The 21,696-nt window shown below is 41.8% G+C and overlaps 1 protein-coding gene and 1 long non-coding RNA gene across 32 annotated transcripts in view; one reads left to right on the top strand and one right to left on the bottom strand.

Annotated features, from left to right (window-relative positions):
- Positions 1 to 1,415: 1,415 nt before the first annotated feature.
- Positions 1,416 to 8,548, bottom strand: LOC121816157 (uncharacterized). Its single transcript, XR_006055576.2, has 2 exons — positions 8,179 to 8,548; positions 1,416 to 4,805 (listed from the first exon to the last, which is right to left on the bottom strand). It is a non-coding gene; the product is annotated as an uncharacterized LOC121816157 (long non-coding RNA).
- Positions 8,549 to 8,604: 56 nt separating this feature from the next.
- The window catches only part of SYNJ1 (synaptojanin 1), a 94,659-nt gene continuing 81,567 nt past the window's right edge, over positions 8,605 to 21,696 (top strand). For 19 of the 31 annotated variants that reach the window (XM_042229548.2, XM_060403642.1, XM_042229551.2 and 16 more), the window contains exons 1-2: positions 8,605 to 8,706; positions 9,757 to 9,902. In XM_042229548.2, the coding sequence (XP_042085482.1) occupies positions 8,624 to 8,706; positions 9,757 to 9,902 (229 nt within the window). In that variant the 5' untranslated portion in view covers positions 8,605 to 8,623. Of the gene's footprint in view, positions 8,848 to 9,756; positions 9,903 to 21,696 lie in introns of all 31 variants that reach the window. The other 12 variants (XM_060403655.1, XM_060403678.1, XM_060403693.1 and 9 more) reach the window with 2 other exon arrangements.

Consider the following 21,696-nt stretch of genomic DNA (forward strand, 5'->3'; position numbering starts at 1 on the left):
ACTTTTCCTATATCTGCTTTTAAGGACTCGAAGTTAAACTCAGATTCTTCATCCTATAAAATCCATCAGGCTCTTATACTTTCAGGAGTGAGTTTGGTGTAAGGTGAATTTAGCATAGAACTGTGTGTTGAACAAGTAGTTCTTATATCTCAACCTGAAGTTTTTTATTCCTGAAATAGGTGAAGGACATTCTTTCTTAGGAAGGAAATTGTCAAATGTTTAAATTCAGAGGGTGACATTTTAATAAAGCTTGAGGTTTTTGTCTTTTCAGTTTTTCTTTTGGCACAGTCTTTAAAAATACTTGCAAAATAGATGAGGAGGGTTTTTGAAAAGGGAAGTTATTGAGACGCTATAAGCCACAGCCATAAATACCAATAACTACTGTTGTGTACCAGATGATGCTGGTGAGCCACATCCTTATTGATGTCATGGTGCAAACACCTGCAGCTGTGCCGGAGGGCTTTCTCAGCCTGTGCTACAGGCTAGAGGGTCCAACACCTCTGGGAGCAACCCTTGGCCAAAGAAAGGAGGGGGAGGGTAAGTCCCCCAGTATGTTAGTTCAGGTCCTCTGGGGAGCAGTCCCTGAGATGGCATTGGATATACAAGAGATTTGGGGGGTGGAAATGATGATGGGAGTGAAGGAGAGGGAGTGGGAGGAGGCTGAGAGAGCTTTAGAGCCAAGAGATTGTGAGTAAGTGTGACCTCTGAGGGTGATCGGGAAGGAATTACGGAAGGTGTCAGACATCAGTGGAATTCTAAGGAAGTTTCAGCAAGGCTGACAGAGTCCTCAGTACAAAGTCATGGTCCTGAGGAGTTCTGTGTTTCCAGGAGCTGGCCTGCCTTTGTATCCCCACCAGCTCAGTAATGGGTAGAGGACAGTTCTTGAGCATGGCCACTCTTTGGAGATCTAAAGGAGCACGGTTTCACGTTGACCACACCAGCTTCCTAGTTTCAGGAAAACAGGTATGTTCCGTGTCTTCTGTCACAGGCTGCAGTTGACTTGAACCAGAGTTGTCTGCAGTGAAGACCTCATCACCCAGAACTGGCCCAGAATTTTCAGGAATCTTAAGTGACTTCCTCATGAGAATATACTAAAATACAGAGTTCCCTGGTTGTTTTAAAGATAGGTTTGTGGGGTATGATTTATTATTAATGTTTTACCCTTTATAAACACGCATAGTTCAGGGCATTTGAACAAATACCTAATTTTGTTTTAAATGAGAATTTCCCTTGAAATTATGACATCCTCCTAAAAATAGTCACATGTTTTAGAGCTGCAAGATACAATATGAAAATGTCAGTTGGTACATTGTATCTTTCTATGGTTACAATGACTCTTCTCATTTCTAACTGTAATATCCATGTAGTAGAGGGAGTGTTGCCATTCCTTGATTATGACAAAGAACACTTTGTTGTTTCAGGTAAACAACTGTCTATGGGCATTGGGTTCATAGTTTCTAAGAGACTCCAGATTGCTCAGCAAAGGCAGACAGGCTAAAAATTGTTACATGAAATCAGTATTGATAGGCAATGTTGATTGGTCACTGGCCTGCTTCTGGACCTCTGAGCCCGTTATTTGTACTGGCTTCCTCCCAACCCCATCACCCCTAACTCTCACAGAGGCTCAGAGGTTAGACTCATCCAGTACGAGGAAAATGCCTAGCACAGCATTTCTCAGAATGTATACTGCGGTGCAACAGTTCAGGGGCTGTTACTTTAAATGATCTTTAGGAAAATGAGACTGAAATATATGACACCATAAAACTCCTAGAAGGGAATGTAGACATTCTCTACCACAATTCATACCAGTGATTTCTTAGGTCAGTCTCCCAAGGTAATAGAAATAAAAGCAAAGGAGTATGTCAAGGCTGTATACTGTCACCCTGCTTATTTAACTGATATGCAGAGTACATCATGAGAAACGCTGGGCTGGAAGCAGCACAAGCTGGAATCAAGATTGCCGGGAGAAATATCAATAACCTCAGATATGCAGATGACACCACCCTTATGGCAGAAAGTGAAGAGGAACTAAAAAGCCTCTTGATGAAAGTGAAAGAGGAGAGTGAAAAAGTTGGCTTAAAGCTCAACATTCAGAAAATGAAGATCATGGCATCTGGTCCCATCACTTCATGGGAAATAGATGGGGAAACAGTGTCAGACTTTATTTTTCTGGGTTACAAAATCACTGCAGATGGTGACTGCAGCCATGAAATTAAAAGACGCTTACTCCTTGGAAGAAAAGTTATGGCCAACCTAGATAGCATATTGAAAAGCAGAGACATTACTTTGCCAACAAAGGTCCGTCTAGTCAAGGCTATGGTTTTCCAGTGGTCATGTATGGATGTAAGAGTTGGACTGTGAAGAAGGCTGAGCGTCGAAGAATTGATGCTTTTGAACTGTGGTGTTGGAGAAGACTCTTGAGAGTCCCTTGGACTGCAAGGAGATCCAACCAGTCCATTCTGAAGGAAATCAGCCCTGGGATTTCTTTGGAGGGAATGGTGCTAAAGCTGAAACTCCAGTACTTTGGCCACCTCATGCGAAGAGTTGACTCATTGGAAAAGACTCTGATGCTGGGAGGGATTGGGGGCAGGAGGAGAAGGGGACCACAGAGGATGAGATGGCTGGATGGCATCACTGACTCAATGGACGTGAGTCTGAGTGAACTCCGGGATTTGATGATGGACGGGGAGGCCTGGTGTGCTGCGATTCATGGAGTCACAAAGTCGGACACGACTGAGTGAGTGAACTGAACTGAATCAAATTTACAAGTTTTTATACAGCAAAGGAAACCATAAAAAGACACCTACAAATTGGGATATTTGCAAATGACATGACTGACAAGGGCTTAATTTCCAAAATATGTAAACAAAAACCCAATCAAAAAATGGGCAGGAGGCCTAAATAGACATTCCTCCAAAAAAGACAGATGGCCAACAGGCACATAAATAAGATGCTTAATGTCACTATTAGAGAAAGGCAAATAAAAACTACAGTGAGGTACCAATTCACACTGGTCAGAATGGCCATCATTTAAAAAATCTACACATAACATGCTGGAGAAGGTGTGGAGGAAAGGGAACCCTTGTACACTGTTGGTGGGAATGAAAATTGGTCTAGCACTATGGAGAACAGTATGGAGTTTCCTTAAAAAACTAAAAAAGAGTTGCCATTTGATCCAGCAATCCCATTCCTGGGCATATAGGGACAAAACTGAAATTCAAAAAGATATGCATCCCAATATTCATAGCAATGAAGTAAGTCAGAAAGTCCCTTGGACTGCAAGGAGATCAAACTAGTCAATCCTAAAGGAAATCAACCCTGAATATTCATTGGAAGAACTGATGCTGAAGCTGAAGTTCGAATACTTTCGTCACCTGATGTGAAGAGCAGACTCATTGGAAAAGACCCTGATGCTGGGAAAAATTGGAGGCAAATGGAGAAGGGGGCAACAGAGGATGAGATGGATGGCATTACTGACTGAGTGGACATAAGTTTGAGCATACTGGCCATGTGATATCACTTATATGTGGAATCTGAAATATGGCACAAATGAACTTAGCTATGAAACAGAAACAGACTCATAGAGAACAGACTTGCGGTCCCATGGTTTGGTGGGGTTGGGTTGAGAGTTTAGGATTAACAGTTGTAAAAATCCATTCTTTAGAATGGATAAAGAACAAGGTCCTGCTATATATACTGGCTTCCCAGGTGGCACTAGTGGTAAAGATCCTGCCTGCCAATGTAGGAGACTTAAAGAGATGCGGATTCAATCCCTGGGTCAGGAAGATCCCCTGCAGTAGGGGATGGCAATCCACTCCAGTACTCTTGCCTGGAGAATCCATCCCATGGACTAGCTCAGCCTGGTGAGCTATATAAGTCCATGGGGTTGCCAAGAGTTGGACATGACTGAAGCAACAACACACAGAATGGATAAAGAAAAGGTCCTATTATATAGCACAGGAAACTATTAATATATTCAATATGATATGTAAACCATATTGGAAAAAATATGAAAATATTGGGGAAAATATGAAAAAATGTACATATAACTTTGCTGTACAGCAGAAATTAACACAACATTGTAAACTGACTTAATAAATTTTAAAAAGATATTTAGGAAAATGTACCTTTTACCCCATGCTTGACAATTCAAAATACATGATAAAGGATAAAAGATTTGACAAATCCTGTAGAAACCATTTTAAGCTACTTCACAAAAGCAGTTTGACCATGAAAGCTTACCTTTTACATGTACCTTTAGATGCTGAAATTCCACAGTGCCTGCTGTGTAGCCAGCAAGAGCCAGACTGAACAATGAACATCCTACCACTCTGATCTTGGGAAGGCCAAGTCCTGTTATGGCTCTGGTCCTTTGATTTCCACAAGAATCCTTGTATATCATTAACACAAACCACTGAGCTCCCTTGACTGGGTCTCTTTTTTCCAAATGAAAACAAGTGTCACATACAAGTTCCCTGTATGCTCCAGTGGCAATTTCCTTAACTCTGGTATGTGTGAACAGTTTTTCAGTCTTTGATGTTTTTGATTTTATTCTCAATGATTCTGCTCTCAAACTTACATGTTTTCAACTGACAAAATTTCTGTCTATTTAAAATCTTATCCTTCACTGATTACTATGAACTTGTTCAAAGCAAATAGCTAACTAATGCTATTTATAACTTACCATTGTGTTGCTCTTCAAGACCATTGTTTTCTCTTTAACAAGGAGTCATCCATGCCTTTATAATGGATCTTTGCAGATCTTGATATGAAGATCTGTATCTGTCTCCATAACCTGAAAGGAGCTATTAAAGATAACAGAATCAGGCTGTTAACATTCCCCAAATTTACCAAATGCTTTCTAGCACTTTTGGTAAGGAAATCCAGGAAAAGTAGGCTACTATTAATATACGTGAATATGTCAAAACTCATAGACTTGTAACATATGGTATATTTTTTATGTTATTGAGATAATCAATGATTTCTAAAGAAACAACAAATGTATGTTTCAACCTGATACAGGGAATTGTCCATAGGAGACTAATTTGGTCAAAACCCAACATTTAAAAATCATGTTGGTTTTTTTTTTTTTTTTTTGGCGTGTGGGATCTTAGTTCCCTGACCAGGGATGGGACCCATGCCCCCTGCACTGGAAATGCAGATTCTTAACCACTGGACCACCAGGGAAATCCCTAAAAATCATAGTGTTTGCCTTCAATTAATTGAAGCTATGGGAGCTGTTATCTTAAAACATCTATCAGGTTGTTTTACTGAGCTCAGTTTCTCTCCTGATGGAAAGTTACATTGTCTTTTATTAGTTGTCTGTGGCTGCTGTAACAAATTACCACAAACTGTGTAGATTAAAACAGCAGAAATTCATTTCCTCACAGTTCAGGAGTCCAGAGATTTGAAATGAAGATATTTGCAGAACCGTGCTCCCTTCTAAGACTCCAGGGAAGAACCCTCCCTGCCTTCTAGTGGCCACTGACATCCCTTGGCTAGTGACCACACTGCTGCAGTCGCTACCTCTGTCTTCATGCTGTCTGTGTGTGTAAGCGTGTGCATGTATGTGTGTGAAGTCTCCCTCTGCTGTCTTATGAGGGCATTTGTGATTGCACTTAGGGAATACCCAGATGATCCAAAGTAACTTCAAAATCCTTGACACAAACATCTCTACAGAGACTTGTTTTCCCCAGAAATTAATATTCACATGTTCTAGGGGTTCAGTTCAGTTCAGTCGCTCAGTTGTGTCCAACTCTTTGCGACCCCATGAATCGCAGCACGACAGGCCTCCCTCCATCACCAACTCCAGGAGTTCACTCAGACTCACGTTCATCCAGTCAGTGATGCCATCCAGCCATCTCATCCTTGGTCATCCCCTTCTGCCCCCAATCCCTCCCAGCATCAAAGTCTTTTCCAATGAGTCAACTCTTCGCATGAAGTGGCCAAAGTACTGGAGTTTCAGCTTTAGCACCATTCCTTCCAAAGAAATCCCAGGACTGATTTCCTTCAGAATGGACTGGTTGGATCTCCTTGCAGTCCAAGGGACTCTCAAGAGTCTTCTCCAACACCACTGTTCAAAAGCATCAATTCTTTGGTGCTCAGCCTTCTTCACAGTCCAACTCTCACATCCATACATGACCACTGGAAAAACCATAGCCATAACTAGATGGACCTTAGTCGGCAAAGTAATGTCTCTGATGTGGATATCTTTAGGAGGTAGTATTTTTCATCCAACCACAGGCCTCGCTGTTCATTTTCAAGGGTCAAGATTGTGTCAGCCCATCTCCATAGGCCCTTAGGACTTCACTGAGAAATTTGTGTATGCCATTTAACCTGTATTTTAAAGTCAGCCCATTCCAAACTTCAAATTTGGTGACAATTTGGCCAGCTATTTTCAAGTGTTGTAATATAGAAGTACAAATAAAAGAGACAAGATAAACAAGGAGTGACAGTTTTTAAAAATCACTAATAAAATGGCGCTTATGTTTTTAAAGAATCTGCCTGCAATGTAGGCAGACCTGGGTTCAATCCCTGGGTTGGGAAGATCTCTTGGAGAATGGCTACCCACTTCAGTATTCTTGTCTGGAGAATTCAATGGACAGACCATGGAGTTGCAAAGAGTCAGACAGGACTGAGTGACTAACACAAGTATGTTTTTAAACCCTGAGCATGTGCTTATTTCATGACTACAATGATCTGTTTTGAAAAGATTTGGTAAAGCTGTGGCCTTCTGACAACTCTTGAAAAAGAGTCCAGTCTAATTCAAAGAAAAAAGCAGCAATTCAGACCCAGAACCAAGAAATGTTGACCTAAATTTCCTTAGTTGAAATCCAAAGGAACCAGGAATAAGCAGATCATTGAAAAGAGCCTAGCACTGATATGGAGTGGGCAAGTTTGGTGGTCCCAACCCTACTTCAAAGTAATTTTTTTGTTTGTTCTTTTAATTATTTTTTTAAAATTTATCATCACACTGAGTAACTTTTAACAAGTTAACTTTTCTGGGTCTCAGCTGTCATAAAAAAACATAAAAGAACAACTTGCCAGCATCATACTCAATTACATCAACACATCTCCTGAAGCCATAACCTTCCATAAGTTTTTCTGGTGCCTATCTATCTGCTATTCCTTTGGGGCTATACAAGTAATATACCTAGAAAGGCAAAAAAGAAAAAAGTCCATTCTCACTCCCATTTCATTTTTCTCTGTCCAGTGCAACCTCCAATCCAAATGGATTCTTCTGGTTACTTCCCTGGTGGTTCAATGGTTAAAACTGGCTGTGGTTTTAACAGCCACATTCAGTTCACTCCCTGATCTCAGGGAACTAAGATCCTGCATGCCACAGGGTGTGGTCATAAAAGAAATAGATTCTTCTGGAGAGGAAAAAGAAAATAAAGCAACCATAGACCAGTAGAGTGTCTTAATGAGTTTAGCTCTGAGGCTACTGTTAGAAAGCACTACAAAGAGCAAAAAGAGTTTTTCTAAGGAGATGGTACTAAACGAGAGAAATCCCCTCCCGTCCTCAGACTAAACCTGTGTCTTTGCATATTTCCTTCCATAAAAGAAGTGGTTTCTTTGCCAATGAATTGTAGCTACTTTGGTATACTGAAATACGGATGGTTTCAGATTCTCTAAAATGGATCAAAAAATGTTAAGTCACATGACAGGGCCTGGAGGGGAAAATGATCTCGTACAATACACTAAATTTAAATTCTGCTTTTGTTGTTAATAAAAGCAAGAAGGGAAAGAGGCAAAGCAAGAGGAAATGATTTCCTGAGGTGGAGTTCTTTTGAGTTTATTCCAATTCCTTTTCACCTTGTGGGTTTTGACTTCATTCCCAAGTTCAGGTCTATTAAGTGGAAATGGACTGAGAAGTCCATGGGACAAACTGATATTATCCAGGAAGCATGCTTTGTTGGAAAATGAGGATAGGGTGAAATGATAAGATGCCCTGAGCTGTGAAATTACACGGTTGGCGAGAGCTATTCGCCATCCGGTGACGACCCAGAGCTACTGCCTGGGCCTCAGTACGGCCGTGTGGAAGTCTCGAGATCCTGGCCTGTGATTTCAGACAGCACACAACTCTTTTACGGTGCTCCTGAGAGCTCCAGAACACACTAGAAAACTGCAGCGAACAGAGATGTTCCAAAGCGGGCAACCAGCGCTTCTGCTACCTACCCAGACGCCGTGAGACACCATGGACAGCTCTTCAGGCGCTGCCCGCTTGTCTGGCGTGCTGCCGTCCCCAGGCCTAACCCCGAGCCTGTTAGGCCGGTGCGGGTGGCGGGGGGTAGTCCTGACGCCTTCTGGGGCAAGCCCCAGAAGTTTTCCTCAGAGTCCCTCCCTGGCACCCTAGGGGAGGGTCGGTAAGCTCTGAGGAGACCACGCGAGGGGAGGCGGGGGAGGCCGCATCTTCGCTCTCCCGGCATCCTCAGCGGTGGGACCTGCAGCCGCCGCCTGGGGAAACACGCCGCCCGCAGCGAAGGTCGCCACGCGCGGAGGCGGCGGGCAGCTCACGGATAACCGACCCACGGCGCAGTCAGGGAGTGGGGCGGGACCTCCCACGACGCCCCGCCCCTTCCCCGCTAAGGGGGCGGGCCTTCCGCCCCTCGGCCGCGGCGCAATGCGGAAGAGATGGACGCGCCAGAGCGGAAGTGACGGTTGCGGCGGCGGCGACCGCGGAAGGAGGAGGAGCCGGAGAAAGAGGTGAGACAGCCGGCCTGTCGGGGGGCGGGGAGCAGCCGCGGCCAGACCCACCGGCTGCGAGGCTCGTGGGCCCGCTTCCTGGAGCAGTCTCCTCCTCCGCAGCCCGGCGGCAGCGGTGAGCGGCCACCGCCGGCAGCCCGGGTATGGGAGGGCAGGCGGGGTGGGTGGGGGATCGCCGGTTTTATGCGGGGCGCCGCGCCGGGCGGAGGGGGTACTGAGGTGACAGCGGCTGTCAGCGTGCCTGCCCGCGGGAAAGGCAGCGAGTCCGTCTGGGAGCCGGGTCGTCTCTTCTGGCGTATAATGGAGGAATGGGGCTTCTCAGGCGCCTGCGTCCCCTCCTGAGAAGGAGCCGCTTTCCGGGCTGTCGACGGCCCGAGGAGCCCTGGTCCAGTCCCGAGTCTTGACTCTTCTCCCCACCCCGGTGGCCATTGATATTTACCTGCCCCCGAACCCGTCAGCCGGCGGTGCCCAGGGCTTGGGCGGCTTGTTTTCACTGCCGCTCCCCGCCCCGGGAGCTCCTGTGGTGTCGGATAATCCTTTCTCTTCTCTCACCCCTAAGGAGCTTTGAATCAACCCTGTTCACCTTTCTTCCCACCTTCGTCTCCTCCCCCGCGCCCCCCAGCCCAGGGGGTCGGTTTGAAGTTTCCGAGTCGTTTTCCCTTTCAAACGGCAGTGACAAATCCCGAAGCAGAAAGCGGATAAACCACTCCCGAGCGAAAAATAGACTCAATTTTTTTTTCCTTTTTGGTAAACAGAAAGGGGAAACTCATCTTAACCAAACCGTTCTTGGAACTTGGAGTGATAAGAGAACCCTGTCTTGCCTTGCTATGAGACCGCTTTCTCTCTTGCTTTTCGGTAAAAAATTAAGTGACGACTTATCTTTTGGAATAAACCATTCTGTCCCCTAGCTCTCTCCGCACTCCCTCCGCTTTTTTTTTTTCACCCCCCCCCCCCCCCATCAAAACCTGGCAGGGAGGGACTTCGTGATGGCTTGCAGTCCTTGCTGCAGAAGGAAACGTTAGCTTCATTTGCTTTGCTTGGTTTTCACAGGGCTGCCTCCGAAGAAAGGAGAATGGCGTTCAGCAAAGGATTTCGAATCTATCACAAATTGGATCCCCCACCTTTCAGCCTCATAGTGGAAACCAGGCATAAGGAAGAATGTCTCATGTTCGAGTCTGGGGCTGTAGCGGTGCTCTGTAAGTCTTCTCTCGCAACCCAGCTCATCAGGATCTGTTTGCTTGCAGTAATTCAGATTCAACCTTTTTTTTTTCTTTTTTTCAAAAGAAGATTCTGATAACCCCCTCATTGTATTTCACCTCACAGGTCATGCTTTTATTTCCTTTTAAGCAGACCATATTGTTTTTCAAAGTTTTCCTTGAGTGCTGAAGGTTTTTGATGAGAGTGGGGAGAGATGCCAGTTTGGGTACAAATTTTTGCTTTCTTGGGTTCTGCTGCTGCTTCTAAAAGTAAATCTTTCTTTCCAAAAAAATACGGTTGCAATGTAGAGCATATCATGTAAACCTGTAAAACAGCTTGCCTGACATTTTTGCGTAATGAACAGAATTTCTTATAGCTCAGGTATAGTCATGGACTATAAGAATATTTGTTTATTATTTTTGGAATATCTTATGATGAGGCTTTTATATTTTCATTAAGAAAATTTTAAACCTTTAAAATTTCATGTAAGGTAGGTAGGTGCTTGATTTCATATTGGTTTAGAAATTATTTTGATAGTTTATTTTAAAGGACTACTGCAGCACAGGAAAAATAGTAGATTAGTAAGGTTTGGGTTATTTTGTGGGCAGATGGATGAGATTAAAAATATTAATTTGAATATTATATTTCTTAGTGTAAGATTTTGACAGGTAACTTCAGTTTGGGATTATTTCAAATGTGATTATTGTTAGAGGCTTTCTTGTGATAACTACTTGTCCTATATTATGTTTTTGCTATGTAGGATCAGTTTGAGTACTGGTCATATTTTTAAAAGTTAAAAATAACATTTGAAAGGCATACTTACAACTATAAACCCATGAGCATTAGAGTTTCTCCAGATTTGGTAGGGAAAGGCTGAAGACCGTAATATCTACATACAGAATATTAACATACAGAATATTATGATCAGTTAAACCTGATCGTAATACTCAAAAATAGTAAAATTTTACCCTGATTGTGGAAATAGTGACATAATGGAAAATCTTAAGCAAAGAACAATGTATAAGAAATACGTATTTTTTGGTAAATACAATAACATGGTTTGAGTGAACAGGAAGAGGTTATATGTTTTCTAAGAAACAATTAGTAGCATGTGTTATAAGCAGTCAGGACTTAGTTCATTTACATTGTTATTTATACTTAAATCAACCAAACTGTCGCTTGCTACAGTGTTAATTTGCAAAGTATGTTTCTTTGTACTACAGATCTCACACTGATGAATTCTATCTAGATCAAAGACTGTATATGGGGAAAAGGTTTGTCTTAGCATATGAAACACTGTTCAGCTGCTTGTGTTTTGGTGGTTTCCTAGTTTGTCTAAATTCTAAATGTTTCTTTAATGGTGATTGTTAGTAATACTAGGAAGTCAAATTTCTGGCTGCAAAGTATTTATTACCTATAGATCAGGAAGCCTAAGGATAATCTTAATTCCAAACCTCCAGAGGTGCTCTTTTATGCCAAATAATGGTTAAAAAAAAAAAAAGTAACTCCCCAGCTATCCATTTTGGCATTGCTGCCACTGTGCTCAGTTGTGAATGACTCTTTGTGACCCCTTGGACTAGAGCCCCCCAGGCTCTTCAGTCCTTGTAATTCTCCAGGCAGAAATACTGGAGTGGGTTGCTGTTTCCTACTCCAGGGGATCTTCCCCACCCAGGAATCAAACCTGCATGTTTTGTGTCTCCTGCATTGGCAGGCTTATTCTTTACCACTGTGTCATCCAGGAAGCCCATTTTTGAAGTTAGTGTTCATGTTAAGAAAATATTAAGAACATTGTCTCTACTACTTATTAACTCTCTTTATTTTCATTAGCTTTAGACTGTATAAGTAATTGTTTTCAGGAGAAGAAAACTTTGAATGTTGCCTCTCTCTATAGAGCTCACATAAATGGATATTTAATCTTCTGAGTATGTCATTAGCTTTTCTATTGTAAAAGTTAATATTTAAAATATTAATATTTAAGAGCTAATAGACCTTTTTATAAATCATTTGACTTGTAAAATTAATTTGACATTCTAGTCTGAATGCTACCAAGATGTGTACTGTGCTGTAGAATGTTCATTTTTAAAAGCCTTCACTTTTTTTTTGAATACAAAAAAAATGTACTCAGGGAATTGTGCTGGGAAAATACTGAGATGTTCTATTTATCTTCATCTATCTCAGTCCTTTGATTCAGTGCATCTTGCATGTTAATCTACCAGAAGAATCTTCTAAAATCGTTTTTTATATTTAACCAAAGTGTTACCCCATTTTTCAGTAAAAGTTCAAACTCCTCAGCCTGTCAGTTGAGGCCTTCCATCATTTGGGCCCACCCCATGATTCACTGTTGACCTCCTTTAAGGGAGACTGATGTTACCTTAGCACCCTCCCAAAGTATTTTTCTTTTTCCAACCCTCATCTTTTCTTCCTGGAATGCTGGAATGCTTTTTTCTATCTTTCCAGTCAAAGCCAGTCAGTTCCAGCTTCAGGAATCTTCTTCCTTCCAGAAGAATCTGGCCCACCCACCCCCTCCTCCTTATTCTTGTCTCTTCCTTCCATGAATTTTGTGGACTTTATCACAAGGTGAATGCTTTTTTTGTGCTGCCTTCATTGTTCTCTGTATGCTTGTATCCAGTGGTGGAAGTGATCCTAGCAGGACTCAGCCTTCTAGTACCCAAAGTTTGTGACTTCTATAGGCTCCAGTTGTCCAGCTCTAAAGTTTAAACAATTAGACATCTTAGGCCATACATGTCATTAAAGATTGGCAGTCACTTACTTTTCTTGGCATAGGCCAGAAGTGCCATGAGACACTCACCATGAAATGTTGTCTTTCCAATTACTGGCATATGTTAAAAAATAGGGTGCAAGTGAAAATCAGTTCCTGGATCCTTTTAGGGCCTGGGTATCCACTAATCAGTCCAGTCCTGTCTTAATGTTGATAAAGATGTTAAATCAGTCCTGATACTATGATTTAGTCAGTGAACCAGTGTCTTTCAGCTCTGGATGCACATTATAATTTCCAAATAGTGATGCCTGGGCTCCAGCCCCCCAGAGATTCTGATATAATTAGATTGCGATGACTGTTTCTGAGCATGGTTTATGTAGGCTTTCTTATGATAGATTACGGCATAACTTTTCTGGCTTGCAGATTTTATCCAAAAATAACCATGTTTCCAGAATTTTAGTGCTGTTGTTGTCTACTGTGGGGTCAATATGGCAACTCCCTCCAGTATTCTTGCCTGGAAAATCCCATGGACAGAGGAGCCTGGTGGGCTACAGCCCATAGGGTCGCAAAGAGTTGGACACGACTGAGCACACACGTACATGGCGTCAGTAATGAATTTTCTGAAACCCTTAGCCTGAACCAAGTGCTGGTGTTTCCGTAGCACTTTGGGCCTGCGGGAGCGTCACAGAATGGGAAGCTGTTTCTGTGTCTCAGGGCTGCTCTCCTCGAGGGAAAGGCCCGTATCTCATTAGAATGTTGTATCCCTAGTGTTTAGTTCAGTGTCTTACCTGTAATGCAGAATAAATGATTATGAAATAAATGGCATGGGGGAAGACTTGCCTAAACTAAATTATAGTATTCTATGTTGAAAGTGTTGTACCTTTTCGTATAAAATTGATTCTGTATATTTTAAAGAACTGCTGGTTGACCAGTTGCTGATTTAAAACACATATATTAACACGTTATTTGGATTTGTTACTGAAAAATTCTGTTGGAAGTTTTAAATATTAGCATTAACTATTAACCACATCACTAAGGTTTTTATGAAATGCCAGTTAAAATCTGTGATGAATGTTGTTTATAACTTCATAAGTATGATTAACAGTTTGTTTTAAAATTACTTTTCTTTAGGTAGAAAAAAATTTGGTTCTTTCTTTCTTTGCATGTATTTAACAACCTTCTGAAACATTCTTAGATAATAGTTAATATGCTTTTTAGTAGCATGCTCATTTTTAGTGTTAGTCATTTTTGAAAATTACTAGTTCAGAAAAATGTTCAGTTGAACTGAAAATTTGGTGTCTGTGGAGCAGTGACCCAGGGTAGTGACTGTGACTAGTATACTGTACTGAAACAGCATAAGCAGCAAGTGTGATGGTCAACAAGTTATAACACTACATATTTCTTCCTGGAACTGATGTCATAAGAGATAAAAGAAGACACTATCAGTTTTGTGTAGAGTTCAGTTTTTCTCCTCTCTATACAGTTGGGCACATGAAAAGACCATCACGAGGGAAGGACAAGTAGCCAGTCAGACAGACAGATGCATAAAACGCACAGGCTATCTCATTGTTTTTCAGCCCATCTCATGTTTCTGTAAAGGGAAATAATTTGCTTTATAATTGTATCCTAAATAGAAGATGGAGTAAAGAGAAGGTCAGCCCAGGGGAAATGGAGGATGATGCTCAAAATAGAATTTATGAATCACCTATTTAAAAGATGGGGATGTAAACTGTTGATATAAATTCCTAACTCTTAAAAGGAGAGCTTCTGTTCTTTTTGGTATCACATGCTGGTGTTGTAGGAAGGATTAATTGCTTTTATCTGCCTAGTGGCAAGATTATTTTCAGGCCATAACTCTGGACCTAGTTTTACTCCAGGCTGTTAGTCTGTTTTTTGTCTACCTCATTTTTTTTTCTCTCTTTTGTCTTATCATGGAAACATGAGCCATAAAACTTTGGGACAGTATTCTCTGCCACAGAACATGAAGTGAAACTGCATGCTGTGAAGGAGTCATAATTGCCATTTACTGAAAGTTACTCTGCTTGTCCAAAATTAAGCCAGAGGTGCCTAAACTCTCTTGTCTCATGGCATCTTGGGGTTTCATTAAGTTTTTAACAGCACCCTTAAGTCACTGTTACATTCATTAAGTAGTTAGGTCCAAATAATAAACATTTACATCCCAACAACTTTAGTAGCTGTTTGGAAAAAATGATGCCAAGAAATTGAAAATAATTTACTTTGTTCATAAATAACCACAGTTATTTACTTAAAGTTTGAGGGTGCCTGCTGAGCACTCAACAGCTTTTCAGACCTTGGCACCAGATTGAACTGAACAGCACCACCCTCATTGCGTGTTCCACATTAACTTTGAAGTGGAAGTGTTTTTTTTTTAAATTTTTTTTTTTTTAACCACTGAAAACCCAGCTGCCCAAAGATATGATGTCATAAAAGAATGTACTGCAATCAAATGTTAAAAACTCTAAACCACCCCAGTCTAATAGTTTGGGCAGTTCTCAGCACGTAGTGAGTATCACCATGTTTCCTTCCATTTAAAATATCCTTCATCTCTCCTGTGAGTTTGCTGAAGTGTCCTGGACCTTCTCAGCATAGAGTTTAGACTGTGGCACTAGACTTGCTTTATTTCATTAAATTTTGTGGGTTGTACTTTTGTCCCTGTTTCGAAAAAGTGGAAACTGAGGCTTGGAGAGATTAAATACCTGATCCAATGACATAGTCTTAGCATTTGCTTTTTCACTGTAATTATTATTTGGGCTGCTGTTAGGGTGGTGGTTATTGTTTGGGGGGGTTGAGGAATGAATAGCAAAAAGACAAGAATGCCTGTAGAATTTTAAAGTTGAGTGAAATGGGCAGCATTTTCTAATGAGGGAGGTGTTAAACTTGCTGTGTTTTGCCTACAGATTATTACTATATAAGGGAAAAAACATGGTTTGATTTAGCATTAGGTCATTAAAAACCAGGTTTCTTTGCCAGACCAAGTTAAATGTCAGCTTTTAGAATTTTGGATGACAAGTGTGGTAGGTGGTGATGACAAGCAGTATGCATAGTTTTTTCTTTTTTTTTTAATTGCCACATGCTACCAGTCACCATGATTGCCCTTTAGATAAGTTACAGTGTTTTATCTTTTTTTAAGAAAAAATTTCAAGCTGAAAGAAGTGACTTTTTTATAGTTGACTTTTGCTGCACAGAAAAATGAATGTTAGACTTATTAGATATGACTTTATGTTAGGGTTGCAAAATTTCACTTTTTTTGTAAATAATTTTTGGAATGTTCGTGACCCAGAGAGATGTTATGGGGAGGGAGGTGGGAGGGGGGTTCATGTTTGGGAATGCATGTATACCCGTGGTGGATTCATGTCAATGTATGGCAAAACCAATACAGTATTGTGAAATAAAATAAAGTAAAAATAAAAATTAAAATTAAAAAATTTAAAAAAGAAAGTAAATAGCAACTTTTAAATATCAATGCTTAAAAAAAGAAAATTACCCTTAATCCTCCATCCTGGGCAGCAGGGTTGTTCAGTGGCTCAGTCGTGTCTGACTCTGCGACCCCATGGACTGCAGCACACCAGGCCTCCCTGTCCTTCACCAACTCCCGGAGTTTGCTCAAACTCATGTCCATCAAGTCGGTGATGCCATCCAGCCGTTTCATCCTCTGTTGTCCCCTTCTCTTCCTGCCTTCAGTCTTTCCCATCATCAGGGTCTTTTCCAATGAGTCAGTTCTTCTCATCAGGTGGCCAAAGTATTGAAGCTTCAGCTTCAGTATCAGTCCTTCCAATGAACCTTCAAGACTGATTTCCTTTACCATCGACTGCTTTGGTCTCCTTGCTGTCCAAGGGACTCTCAAGAGTCTTCTTCAATACCACAGTTCAGAAGCATCAATTCCTCGGCGCTCAGCTTTGTTTATAGTCCAACTCTCACATCCATACATGACTACTGGAAAAACCATAGCTTTGACTAGACTCTGTTGGCAAAGTAATGTCTCTGCTTTTTAAAGTGCTGTCTAGGTTTGTCATAGCTTTTCTTCCAAGGAGCAAGCATCTTAATTTCATGGCTGCAGTCACCATCAGCAGTGATTTTGGAGCCCAAGAAAATCAAGTCTGTCACTATTTCCATTGTTTCCCCATCTATTTGCCATGAAGTGATGGGACCAGATGCTATGATCTTAGTTTTGTAAATGTTGAGTTTTAAGCCAGCTTTTTCACTATCTTTTTACCTTTATCAAGAAGCCCTTTAGTTCCTCTTTGCTTTCTGCCATAAGGGTTGTATCATCTGCATATCTGAGATTATTGATATTTCTCCCTGCAATCTGAATTCCAGCTGTGCTTCATTCAGCATGGCACTTCACATGATGTATTCTGCATCTAAGTTAAATAAGCAGGGTGACTATGTACAATCTTGATATACTCCTTTCCCAACTTGGAACCAGTCCGTTGTTCCATGTCCAGTTCTAACTGTTACTTCTTGACCTCCATACAGATTTCTCAGGAGGCAGATGAGGTGGTCTGGTTTTCCCATCTCTTTAAGAATTTTCCACAGTTTGTTGTGATCCACACAGTCAACGACTTTAGCAGAAGTAGCTGTTTTTCTGGAATTCTCTTGCCTTTCCTATGGTCCAGTGGATGTTGGCAGTTTGATCTCTGGTTCCTCTGCCTTTTCTAAATCCAACTTGCACATCTGGAAGTTCTCAGTTCACGTACTGATGAAGCCTAGGTTACCCTGTTATTATAACATAGGGCTCATAGTAGTTCCTGGGCTTCCCAGGTGGCTCAGTGGTAAAGAACCCACCTCCCAGTATAGGAGACACAGGTTTGATTGCTGGGTCAGGAAGATCTCTTGAAGAAGGAAGTGGCAGCCCACTCCAGTATTCTTGCATGGGAAATCCCATGGGCTTAGGAGCCTGGAGGGCGATAGTACATGGGTTTGCAAAGAGTCAGATAACACTGAGCAACTAAACAACTATAGTAGGTCCTAAGTGCTTTCATTTTTTGCCAATTAAGTTTGCTATAAGAAAAAATTAAGGGTGAAGGGAAAATTTCTGTCTCATTGAATAGTAAAACCTAATTATGTGACCTTTTAAAAGAATATGTATTTATTTATTTATTTGACTGTACCAGGTCTTAGTTGCAGCATGTGGAATCTAGTTTCCCGACCAGGGATTGATTCTGGGTCCCCTGCATTGGGAGCTCAGTTTTAGCCACTGGACCACCAGAGAAATCCTATGTCTCAGATTTTCTAAATTGTCCTTAAAATATAGCTTAATGGCGTAACAGGATCTGGATTTGTCCTCCCACTTTAAATAATAACAGCAAAACACAAAAAATGTGAAACAGTTGGCAGCCATTGAACCATAGGCAGCACGAGACACTGATCCCTGAGAGAAGAAACAAATGAGGTGAGCCTTGTTTGTGGGTTGCTGCCTTGAGAGTTTCCAGGCTACAATAGCATCAGGAGGAACCCAGACAAAGCCTGGCAGTCTCCCTGAATTGAGACAGAGTAGGGACTTTGGGGAAACAGGGGCATCTAGAGTTCTCAGGACTGAGTACCAGCATAAAGATATCTGCACAGAGCTCCTGAGATGCATGGTGGGTTGGTTCCATGTGGTCCCTCAGTTGAGTTATGTTTGGTGCCAGTATGAAAGGAAGCTACCAAGACTGGGAAAGAACCACCCAAAAGGAGCCAGCAAAAAAATTCCTGGAGCTCACCCAGGTCTGGGAATAGGTCATGGTCCAAACAGCCAGAATGGAGAAAGCTGTTTGGTTTGAGCACCGCAAGAGGGGTATATATTGCTTCATTAGTGGGGCCAAGTAGCTCTCGACCACATGCTGCTCTGATCCTGCCCAGTAGGCTTCAAAGCAACACCCAAAGGGATCAAACTGTTTGCAGATAATTTCCAAATAGCTCAACTGTATCACAGAACACAGTTTAGCACTGTTCACAGGAACACAAAGTGTATATACATATATCCAGCCTTCAACCCTGTAAATTTCACAATGTCTGGCATTCAATTAAAAATTACCCTGCATGCAAAGAAGCAAGAAAAATATGCCACATAACAAGGAGAAAAGTCAATCTGTAGAAACAGATGCTCAAATTAATAAGAACATTAAAACAGTTATTATAAATATACTCCATATGTTCAGGAACACAGGAAAGAATGAGCATGTTAAGGAGAGGTATAAAAACTGTGAAAGACCCAAATCAGACTTCCAGAAATGAAAACACAGTGTCTGAAATGAAAAAAATACACTGATAGGGATTAATAGATTAGACTCTGCAGAATAAATGAGTGACAGATTTGAAGATGCAATAATAGACAACTCAAAATGAAACATGGGAAAAAAGACTTAATAGATAAACAGAACATCAGAGGGCTGTGGGATAGTCTCAAGTGGCCCGATATATACACATGGGCTTCCCTGATGGCTCAGCTGGTTAAGAACCTGCCTCCCAATGCAGGAGACGCATGAGGTACAGGTTTGATCCCTGGGTTGGGAACATCCCCTGGAGGAGGGATTGGCAACCCACTCCAGTATTCTTGCCTGGAGAATCACATGAACAGAGGAGCATGGCGGGCTGCAGTTCCTGGGGTCGCAAAGAATCGGATATGAATGAAGGGACTGAGCACACACGCATGTATACATAGTTGGAATCCTAGAAAGGAGGGGTGGAGCCGGGAAATATTTGAAGAAATTGTGGCTGATAATTTTCCAAAGTTGATGAAAACTATAAATCCACAGATCCTAGAAGCTAAATGAACCATAAGCAGAAGAAACATGAAGAGAAAGAACTACACATGGTCAAATTGCTTAAAACCAGTGACAGAAAAATCGTAAAAATAATCCAAGAAAGAAAAAAGACATGTGTATAAGAATGAAGATACGAATCATGATAGATGTTTCTTTAGAAGCAATTCAACCTGGGACTACCTGGTGGTCCAGTGGTTAAGACTCCACGCTTCCAGTGCCGGGGATGTGGATTCGACCCCTGGATGAGCAGCTAAGATCCCACATGCTGTGCAGCATGACTCAAAAAAAGAAAAAAGAAACGGTCCAACCTGGAGGAGAATGAGCTAGATCTTTAATATGCTGAAATGGAAAAAACAGAACAATAATGAAAAAAAACAAAACCCCAAACCTGTCCATCTAGAATTCTGTACTCCATCACAAAGAAAGGTGATATACAGACTTTTTAGATGTTCAAAAGCTGAAACAAAGTGAGCTAATTATATGAATAGCGGTTTAGATTAGTATTGCTTTTCTTTATATCTAGTGCCAGTATTTTCAGAAATTCTGAGGTTATAAAGACTGAGTCAGTTTTGTTACTTGTGTATATATGTGTGTGTGTGTGTTATTTGCTTAGTTGTGTCTGATTCTTTGTGATCCCATGTACTGTAGTCCTCCAGGCTCCTCTCTCTCTGGAATTTTCTAGGCAAGAATACTGGAGTGGGTTGCCATTTCCTTCAAGGGGGTATCTTCCGGACCCAGGGATCAAACACACGTGTCCTGAATTGCAGGCAGATCATTTGCCACCTGAGCCTCCAGGGAAGCCCATTTTGTTACTTAGTTATGTTTAAACTCTAAACTTGAAAGATGCAGAAAGAGTGGAATGGATTTGTGCAGTTGGTGTTAGCCTTGTGAGTAGAGTGTCAGGAGGAGGTTTATCTTTAAAAATTCTGTATCATGTTTTAATGGTGACAGAGTTGCTTGAGGTTTTTAATAGTTGTTAATAAGAATTTGTATTTTATCTTTTTCCACTAAAATAGGTTTTGCCTGTTTGCCTATAATGTAAGCCACTGTTATCTCTCTGTGGTGTTATACAGTATGAGCAGAGCATTCATGTTGGCATATATTTTGTAGCCACTGAACTAATAGAATTACTGTAAGTGCATTTGGAGAGATGCATTAACTCTCCCTCGTCAACTGGACGCTATTTAATTACTCCCACATTTCAGGTTGAAAGAATGTATGTGTCCTTTACACTCCTAGATGATTCTGAGATAACTTAAGTCAGTTAAAAGTGAAAAGAGGGACTTCCCTAGTAGTCCAGTGGTTAAGAGTTTGTCTGCCAGTGCAGGGGATGAGGGTTTGATTCCTGGTCGGGTAACTAAAATCCCACGTTCAGTAGGGCAAGTAAGCCTGTGCACCAAGACTGGAGAGCCAGCACACTCTAGAGCCCAGCCCATGCACCGTAACAAGAGCAGCCTGGCGCACTGCAGGCCGTGGGGCACAGAGCCGGATATGACCAAGCCACTGAACTGCACTGAAGACCGTAGGATGGGGTTTCCAGGTGGCTCAGTGGTAAAGAATCCGCCTGCCAAGCAGCAGACGCAGGTTCGATCCCTAGGTCTCGAAGATCCCCTGAGAAGGAAATGGCAGCCCATTCCAGCATTCTTGCCTGCAATATCCTGTGGACAGAGGAGCCTGATGAGCTGCAGTCCATGGGGTCACCAAAGAGTTGTGGACACAACTTAGCAACTAAACAGCAACAGACCATAGGATTACTGTAGTCTGTTGACTACCTTACTGAAATGTAGATAAACAAAGTCTTTTAATATCCTGTGGTTCATATTCTAAGCATAGGCAGGATGAATCATTAAGTAAATTGCTAGCTGCTGGTACATTAGTGCTTGTTAGTGGTCTGTCTTGGTCAACGCTAGGGAAATGACGTTGGAGAATGGCGTAGAAATGTAGTTACCAGATGTGTAGATGTTACAACACTGTGTGGGATTGATAGAGAGCTGGGTAGAATAATTACTGATTGTGGATGGCACACTTGAGATCCAACCTTTTTAGACTGAGAAAATGGGTTAGAACCTAAAACATGAAAAATGCACTTCCCCCTTGTGTAATTTTGTGTCCATTCCTGAACCACGTGCTCTGTCTGTAGGGCCAGCAGGGCTGCTTGGGTCGGACAGATGATCGGCAACAGAAGACAGAACTGTCTGTAGTTGTCTGAGTTCCCATTAAGCCCCCACCAGCAGGGTGCTACATAGTAAGGAAGGGTTGATGCAGGTACTGGATTGATGGCCACCTTGGATTGATGGCCACCTTGAC

This window comes from Ovis aries, chromosome 1, assembly GCF_016772045.2.
Source record: "Ovis aries strain OAR_USU_Benz2616 breed Rambouillet chromosome 1, ARS-UI_Ramb_v3.0, whole genome shotgun sequence".
In the NCBI taxonomy this organism is placed as follows: Eukaryota; Metazoa; Chordata; class Mammalia; order Artiodactyla; family Bovidae; genus Ovis; species Ovis aries.